Source organism: Molothrus ater, chromosome 20, assembly GCF_012460135.2.
Source record: "Molothrus ater isolate BHLD 08-10-18 breed brown headed cowbird chromosome 20, BPBGC_Mater_1.1, whole genome shotgun sequence".
Lineage (NCBI taxonomy): Eukaryota > Metazoa > Chordata > Aves > Passeriformes > Icteridae > Molothrus > Molothrus ater.
The window spans coordinates 5,645,535-5,654,774 of NC_050497.2; the positions used below are offsets into that span (position 1 = coordinate 5,645,535).

At 53.2% G+C, this 9,240-nt stretch overlaps 1 protein-coding gene across 1 annotated transcript; it reads right to left on the reverse strand.

The window, feature by feature from the left end:
* Nucleotides 1-1,682: 1,682 nt before the first annotated feature.
* On the reverse strand, nucleotides 1,683-8,319 carry CDK9 (cyclin dependent kinase 9). Its single transcript, XM_036394205.2, has 7 exons — nucleotides 8,203-8,319; nucleotides 7,575-7,656; nucleotides 7,062-7,152; nucleotides 5,082-5,248; nucleotides 4,336-4,507; nucleotides 4,105-4,253; nucleotides 1,683-2,321 (listed from the first exon to the last, which is right to left on the reverse strand). Exons 1-7 carry the CDS (start codon nucleotides 8,292-8,294, stop codon nucleotides 1,956-1,958), a joined length of 1,119 nt encoding a protein of 372 aa, XP_036250098.1. The 5' UTR covers nucleotides 8,295-8,319; the 3' UTR covers nucleotides 1,683-1,955.
* Nucleotides 8,320-9,240: the final 921 nt, after the last annotated feature.

Here is a 9,240-nt window from a genome sequence, read left to right on the forward strand (position 1 = left end):
GCCCCCGCGCCACCATCCCCGCCGCGTGCGCGCCGCCCCGCGCGCACCGCGCGCGCCGCCCAGGGCAGGGGGCGGGGCCGTCACGGACCCCCCCCCCTTCCCCCCCCCGCGACGCCGCCACCGCCATCTTTGAAGCTGGCAGCGCGCGCCACGTCGCATGAGGGAGGGGGCAGCGCCATCTTTGCGAGGGGCAGCCAGGCCCCCGCCCCCGTGGCCATCCGGACACCTCGGCAGAGACACCGGAGTCCCGGCCGGCCACCCCGCTCGGGACGTAGCATCAGGCATAGCCCTGTCTGTGATGTCAGCACAGGGACATGGCCCTACAGCCCCCCACCGCCCAAGCTGGGGCACAGGGTCCCCCCGGAGCTCCGCAGCCCTCGGCCGGCAGCACCGCCCCGGCCCGGTGCCAGCGGAGCCCCCGGGCTGCCCGCAGCAGCGGTACCGGTGTGTCAATGGAAGACAGCGCTGATGGAGCTGAGCCCCCCCAGCTGCCCAGGAACAGGACGGGGGTCTCAGGCTGCCCGGACCCGCGCAGCCCTCGGGAAGGCCCGGTGCTGTCCTGCAGACTCCCAGTGCTGTCTCCGCTTAGGCAGCACAGCGACAGGAGGGACACAGCAGCTGTTTGGGACCGGACCATGTTTATCCACAGTGGCACAAGTCAACAGCCTATTTTTCCAAAGAAACAAAGCCCCCCCCCCCCCCCCCCCCCAAACAGACACTGTTTCAGAGCCCCAAACCAAGACAGAGTTACCTTGTACATGCTTTTCATCAAGCCTGAGAATGGCCCCACTCAGCACCACTTCCTCATGAGACTTTACACTACCAACGGCTTTTGTCAGTAATTGTTAACAGACAAGTTACCAAGTGCCAAATGCTATCACCAGCTGCACACCTTGAATCCTGGGATCCTGGCATTCATGGGGCTCAGGGAGAAGACGGCTGGCTACAACTGATAGCCATGGGACACTGTGCAGCTGTGGAAGAGCACTTGCTCTCTATGAATTGATCCTGACGAGTTCTGACATAAAGTGTGCACAGGTGATCCCAGCGGGTCAGGCTAGTCACTGTGCCCAAAAGAGGCAGTGGTCTTGCTCTAGTCTCATGTAAAGAGCTCCAGGAGAGAGCAGGGGACACATGCATGTCTCCCTGCTCTCAGCACAGTGACCAGCCCTGCCACACTATCCTGAAATCCCTGCAGACAGCAGGAGAGCAGGTCTCGCCTGAGGCACAGGCTTGGCTGCAGCAGGTTGGGTGTATCCAATGTCACTCCCAGTCATGGTTTGCAATTAAGAAAGCATGGACGCCATGTGCTGTCACAGAAACCAGCTATCCCAGTCTCCTAGCTACATGGAGCATCCAACTCTGCCAGCCACCTCTCTAGTTTGCCCAGTAAGCCCTTTTTAGGCTAGATTCCAGTCTCCAAGGAGAGCTAGTCATGCTGTCTAGGGTGATTCTGCCTTCCCCAAGACACATCTGATGACTCAGAAGCACCTGCTTCATCCTTCACCAACACTTCAGCGCTCAGAGCATACTCCATGCAGGAGCTATGACAGACCAAGAGAGCTGAGACATCTCCAAGCAGGGCCCAGTTTGGTCCAGGGCAGCTACTCCCAGTCCTGCCAGTCCCAGTACCATTTGCCAAGAGCCCCAGCATAGATGGAGACACATTTTCCATCACCAGATCCATACCAATTGATCTGCAAGTTTAATGTAACCAATACAGACTTTTGGGGGACAAAAACAAGTTCTGAGACAGGAAACTGGAGGGAAACAACGTCGAGCTCACAGGTATCACCTTCCCAAGCCACGCAGCTCTGCGGTGGCCAAGGAGATGGCCAAGCCCTGATAATACCATCAGTCAAGTCACCTTGAAAAAAGTCCTTTCCTAGACAGAAAGACCTTGCCAGGACATCTCCACTCAACGTGGGGAAGCCCAGCCAGGACCCTGCTGGATGTCAAAACACTCTGTCAAACTCAGTCTGGTTGGTGGCTGCTGGGTTCCTGCCCTGGTTTGCCGGCTGCTGGGGCATGTGCCCGCCCCTCCTGCGTGGCGGGGCCAGGTACTCGAACATGGACTGGTTGTGGGTGGACAGCATGTTCTTGAGGTCTGAGGGCATGGGGTCAGACCAGAAGAAGTCGTGGTTGAGGGCGTCGTCGCTGTCGATGCGCTGGGCGGGGTCCAGCACCAGCAGTTTGTCGATGAGGTCGAGCGCGTAGGGGTCCTTGACGTAGGCCTTGAGGCGATCCTTCACCTTCCGCTTCTGCCCCTTGGGCAGGTCCAGCTTCTCATACAGCTCGTACTTGTCCACGTTCGGCCACACCTGGCAAGGGTAGGAAAAGGGGTTGGCAAGAAATTATGGCAGTTCCAGCAGTGGGAACTATCACTGACCCTAAGCATCCTCCTAACTGCACTATACTTTTGACTCGCCCAAATAACCCCTGACTCAGAAAAACCATCCCCATACGAATGCGGATTCAACCCCCAGGGATCTGCTTGACTCCCCTTCTCAATCCACCTCTTCCTAGTAGCCATCCTCTTCCTCCTGTTTGACTTAGAAATCGCCCTACTCCTCCCGCTACCATGAGCCACCCAATCTCCTACCACCACCCTAATCCTCATAAATGTCACCACCTGAATCCTCATAAATGTTATCCAGTGCCTTTGCTTTCCCTGGATCATGTCTCATCTGCATCCAGCTCCAACATTATCCCAAAGAATAATTAAAAGGATGTCCAGCTTTTTTGCTCTAAGAGGCATTTCCAAGAGGAGCATCCATAGGGTATAATTTGATTATTTTGGGACAAACCATGTTTTTTTTCTTTTAGCTGCTTCTTGTTGCTGATGGGTCTTTAATGATTCCTTTTAGGAATGTCTTTTAATTAGGGAAAAATAATGACAATTCCTGTCAGGCATCTCTTACAGCTCCAAGGGTTTGCTTTAGTCAAGGAAAACCTGATTTATTCCTAAACTTTATTTTTATTTACGGAATTACTGATTTTTTTTTTCCTGTTAAATTCTCAAGTGGTTTTATCCCACTTGGAGATTGCCCTGAAAACTTGATGCCCTGAAAGGATTTCCTATGGCTTTGGAAAGGAAATTAAAAATTATCTGTCCATCAGAAAAAAAATTCCTATGAGATTATTCCTTATGATAACCCAGGCACGGCTGGGAATGGGAAGATGAGCTCTGGGTGGTGTAGGATGGGGTTTATTTGGGATTTCTGGCACTGCTGGAAGTGGAGTTGGCAAGAAGTTATGGAAAGGACAAGCCATTTTTGGTTCAAACACCCTCAGGCAAACCAAAATAACAATTCTATTTTATAGCCTCCAAGCTAGCAGACACTGTTCTCACAGCAACAAAGAGGAACAAAAGGCCTGGAGACATGTGGATAACTCAGGACAGTCTTCCTGGTGTGGAAATGATGCTCAAGGATTTCTGGTTCCCCCATGAAAGAACTACTAGAGAGCATGGTTCTAGCCAGCTACCACATCAGAAAGATCAACTGACAAAACTGATTGCTAAATAATCACCTGGATGTGGCACCTTTTATCCTTAGAAAGCAAAGCCTGCTGCAATCACCAGCACTTATCTCGATCTGGGAGAACCACAGCAGGTAGCTACTTGCCAAAGAAAGTGCCTTCAGAGTATTTACATAATGACTGTGACAGCAGGATGAGGACTCGGCAACTGCCAGCACCACATCTCAGTCTGGGCTGAGATCCCTCAGCTTGCTCCCCACAAGAGGGCAGGACGAGCTGCAGATGAAGGAGGAGCTGAGAAGGGGCCGGGCGCTCACACCAGAGCTGAGCTGATGCCACAAATCACAAGACAGAATTCTAGAGGTTTTTCAAGGTGACCAGCGCAGAACACCTGAGAATAAAAACCCTCACCCTACTTTAAGCAGAAATTGAGAGTGTTTGTCTGAGAGAAAACCCCAAAACACAGGCTAGAGATTCTCCAGCCTCCCTGCCAGCAGCAGGCACACTCCACTGCTGGGAGCAAACAGCAACCAGCACAGAGGGCAGGGAAGAGGCCCGAGTGCCTGGTCCCAGACTCTGCCCACACTCCTGCTCTCCACAGCCCATCCCCGCCCTCATCCTCACCTCTGGCGTGATGGATCCGCAGAGCTGGCTGATGAGGGTGAGCTGGTGCTGCTCCGTGTTCCCCTGCATGATGGGGCTGCGGGTCCACATCTCCGCCATGATGCAGCCTGCACCCCAGAGATCAATGGGGGGGCCGTAGTCACGCTCCCCTAAACGGAGATGCCCAGTTAGCCTCACAGAGGGCTGGGAAGGGCCAAGAAGCCGGCAGAGCCCAGCCGGGGCTCCTCCTACCTAGGAGCAGCTCTGGGGGCCGGTACCACAGGGTCACCACGCGGTTGGTGTAGCGGTTTGGCTGGCTGTTCTTAGCCAGGCTGAAAGCTCGAGCCAGCCCAAAGTCTGCCAGCTTCAGGACTCCATCCCGCGTGATCAGCACGTTCGCTGCTTTCATGTCTCGGTGCAAGATCTGTACAAGCACAGACATTGAAGAGTTGAGTGACTAAAGTGCCCTCCTTGGGTGTCTTGCACCAGCACGATGCTCAGGCTGCAGAGGTGGGAAACAATGATTTCCCTCCAGCCTGTGCTAAGAGCAAGGAGCAGGTGTCTACCTGCTCCTTGGAAAGCCATCCTCTTGTAGCTATGATATTTTCTGAAAAATCTTTTCTTTAGGATTTTTCCTCCTGAGAAGCTGAGAGGCCTCAGGAACAAAATGTAAACAACGATTATCTGCTGCTGTGGAATGCAACAAGTAGATCTGTGATTAGTCTCATGCCATTGTTTCTAATTTATGGCCAATCAGCTGGCTCGGACTCCCTGCCCGAGCCACAAGCTTTTGTTATTCATTCTTTCTTTTTCTATTCTTAGCTAGCCTTCTGATGAAATCCTTTCTGCTATTCTTTTAGTATAGTTTTAATATAATATATATCATAAAATAATAAATCAAGCCTTCTGAAACATGGAGTCAGATCCTCTTCCCTCATCCTCGGACCCCTGTGAACACTGTCACACCCTCTGAGCACAGCAGGAGTCTGTGCCATTACCTTGTTCCTGTGGATGTAGTAAAGTCCATTCAGGAGCATCTGCATAACTTTCTTGATCTCTGACAGCGTGAACTTGACATGGGCGTTGCTGAGAAGGCCAGCAAGGTCGTGCTCACAGAAATCAAACACAAGGTAGATGCTGCCCTTGCACCGGTTGTATGGAGAGGCTGCAGGAGAGGCACACAGAGGCTGCCAGTGAGGGACCCTTCACTGGGTCACAGCTCCTCCTACCTCCCACCACCCTGCAGCTCATACAACACCCCCTACACAGAATCTCAGGGCACAGGAACACAGAGAACCAGACAGCCTGCAGGCCTCAAGGTCCTTTTTAAAGAAGAACTGAGCAAAAACTAGCAACATGAGAACAGGAGATGAGGATTGGTGCAGCAAATGTCATCAGATAGGCGAGGAAAGGGCATGGCAACCTTTGAAAGCTTCACTTCGTGCTGCTCTGGGCACGTAATGGCTGTGGGGCTTCCTCCCTGCAAGCTGTGGCTGCCAGCCAAGCACCAGAGATAGAGGAGGCACTCACAGACAGCCCCAGGAAAAATGCAGAAACACAGAAAATCTGTCTTATCTCACATTAAAAAGTGAGATTTCCTGCAACCTCAAACAGGATCTGCAAAAAACGACTGATCTTGATCAAAGCGATACAAAACTCCTAGTGCAATTTGAAGCCAATGACAGCAGACTTTAGGTGAAGGAATCAATTTCAATCTTGTTCCTAGAGCACCCACACAAAACGTTATTAAAAAGAAAAGCTGATTTTCATCAGTTGTAATCAGCAAAACCTGCTGATCAGCATGTCCAAGTGGAAAAGCTTAGCCCCCAGAGAAGCACACTGCTGTGCTCCCCAGCCAGGAGGGTGCCTGCTACACTGGGTTTGCATTCCTCACACAGGCACTGCCCCAAACACACCTTTCCAAAGTAAAAACAGAAAAGCCTCACGTTTGAGAACAGTAAATGAAACATTTCTACTTTATTGCAAACTGAGGTCAAGGTAGATTTGGATGAAAACTGGAATACAAACAAAACATAAAAAGGGAACAAATGACATGTCTACAAAAATATTTACTTTTGGTATGCCAGACATCCAATCATCACAGCTCTTTTAATCACAGAGTGAATTAAAAATTAACTTGTCATTGATGTTTTTACTCATACCTATTCAGACAGAAATCTACACACAGCTGAGTACTGGAGTATCTTGAATTTCCCACCCCTAGGCCAGACAGTGCCCGTTCAGTGACTGGACTTTTTTTAAAAACACCAGATACTATTCAGTTTTGGTTTTATTTCACTGACATGACTGGCTAGGGAAGGGCAGACTGTAACATCAACTGTCACTTTCCAAAGTATTCTTCCAGTACAAATCCATGTGAGAGTATTACATATAAACTCTAGCAGATGTTAAATATCAGTTTCACTGTAAACAGAGCCAGGCCAGGTTGCTGAGCCTGTGAAGCAGTGAGGGCACATGGCATCAGGTGGGAGGGAGGAGGTGGAAGAGCAGCTCAGAACTGCCCCTGTGGAGTCCCAGCCCTCCCAGCACAAGCAGTTACATCAGCCACAGAAAGAGATGCTGAGTGAGCCTCAACTGGAGCTGTGTCATCAGCTCAGAGCTGCCAGAAACCATCACAAGCCAACCAAGAGAGGCTGAGGAGCCTCTGCTCCAAAGTCTGCCCAGTGCTGGTTCAATTAAAGCCTCTCAGAAGGGAGTTTCCCAGCACAGGCAGCACTCACTGCTATGGCACAGGCACATCCTGGCAGGACTACAACAGCTTTTTCCAGCTGAGCTTCAGCAACGTCCTGACTCATTTAGAAACTCTTCTCCAAGATAAGTGACCTGTCACCCCATGTCCCAGGCAGGAACAGAGACCCATGCTCAGCTAGACCACCCCACTCCCAGCACAAGACACCAGCCTGCTCAGCAGGGCTCAGAAAAGCCATCATTAACATGAGGGAGACCCTGCAAAGTACCTTTGGTCCTGCAGATTTCTATGAGGTTCACCACATTCTCATGTTTGAGCAGCTGAAGGATTTTAATCTCTCGCAAGGCTGTGATGGGAAACTGGAAAAGAGAAAGAGAGAATGGAGGTTGGAGGTGCAGGAGGCCAGGCCACCTCTGCCAGAGAACAGGAGAGGTGTGACCAGGCAGCTTGGCAGGTCCTGCCCTCCTCTCCTCACCTACATTCACACCAGGACATGGTACAGCCCAACCTGAGCTGCAGAACAGCCTCTCTGGCTGCTGCTTTTGCTGTTTAAGCTGTTAACTCTCTGCCCAACCCCTGAGCATGTGCTTCACACATCATCCAGCTCCTCCACAAGCACAGCCAGTGTGGAGCCCTGTGCTGGGGGTCCCCGAGGAGAAGAAACACACAGGAAGTGTCACTTCCCAGCAGCCATCCCATGCAGCCCAGTCCCCTCGCTGCTGCCATGTGCCTTTGCAGCCCAGGTGACAAAAGGCCCAACCCAGCCACGACCCACACTTACCCCTTCCTTCTCATTTTCCATCAACACCTTCTTCAGTGCTACTTTTTTGCCTGTCTGGCGATGTTTGGCTTTGAAAACTTCCCTGTAAAAAAACAGAAAAAAAAATCTATGAGCAGCAGAAGAAAGAAGCCACGCACCACTTACAAGGAACAAACCCAAACAAAGACACACTAAAGCATTTTACAAAGATCTTTGTGCTGAGCCAATATAGCCACATTCTCCCTGGGCCAAAGGCCCTCAGCACTCACTGAACCAACAGAGACCCCAGAGCTCTTGTAGCTTTATAAGGGTTTTCAGTAATGTAGCACATTTTGAGCAAAAAATTGCACATTTGGAGCCAAATTGCACATTTGGAGCCAAGTTACAGGTCTCCACCCTAACTGTTTTCAAAGTTAACTCTGCTCTGCGAGAGCTGGGACAGAGCGGGGTCTCAGGCTGGGGAAAAGAGGCTCCAGGAGGCAGACTTCTTCTCTGAAGCCAGAGGGGCGGCCGAGGAAAGGACACGCGAGCACGGAGCACCCGAGGCAGGCGCCGATGGGCCGCGGGGCTGGGCCCCGGCTGCAGGCCTGAGCCGGGGAAGGCCGGGGCCGCGCTGGGCCAGGGACGGCTGGGGCCGGCGAGCACTCACCCGAAGGTGCCCTGCCCGATCTTGGCGAGCTTCTCGTACTTGGAAACCTCGTCGCAGAAGGGGCACTCGACCATGTCGTACTGCTTGGCCATGGCGGCCGCGCCGTTGCCACAGCACCGCGTCCCGCCCGTTCCGCCACGTGATCCGGCGACGTAGTCACGTGACCCAGCCGCCGCGCGGGGCCTTGTGGGTGTTGTAGTCCTTGGGGCCACCGCCATGTTGTCCCTCCTCGTGGCCCGGGAGCACCGAGCGGTCCCCGGTGCCGGTGGCCCTAAAGCGCCGTGTGCCCCGTGTGTGCTTAAACACGTCAGGAGTTAAACAAAGCTTCTGCTCCTGCGGCTGTGGCTGTGATGTAGGGAGGCCATGGCCAGACAGGAGGACTCCAGGGTCTGGTTGAGGGGAGCTGAGTTCCTCCCCCAGCCATCGCTGTGTTCAGGTGCAGCACAAAGAGCTCGATCTCGGCCTGTTCGAACCTGGTCCCCAGGGTGGGCAGCACCCAAGGACCGAGCTGTGGCAGAGGTTCCCACCGCCAGCATCCTGGTGGTGGGAACCACCAGCTCCCTGGGAAACACGGACACCAGACCCCTGCTGGGTCCAGGCCACCTTGTCCTGCATGGTGACACTGTCATGGAGCACGTCAGTGTCCCCAGAACAAGAGAATGGCTGGTGGGCAGTGCTCCTGCTGGCAGTGATGCCACCCAGCTCGCACCCCCACAGGGGCTGAGCACCAGGTGTGCATGGCAGAGTCCTGTCTGCAGGGCTGGAGCCTCATCCACAGGGCTGGCAACCTCACCCACAGGGCTGTCACACTCCTCTGGGGCTGCCACCTTCTTCCATGGGGCTGCCACCCTCTTTTAGGGCTGCCACCTTCCTCTAGAGCTGGCACCCAGAGGATTTTGGTTGTCCACATCTTGCAGACATCTCCAAACCGGGGTGCAGAGGTGACTCTTGAGCAGCCAGGCAGGTGCGAGCAGCCACGGGGAGTGCAGGAGCTGTGGGGACAGCGTGAGGGTGGGCAGGGACAGTGGTGAGGAGAGC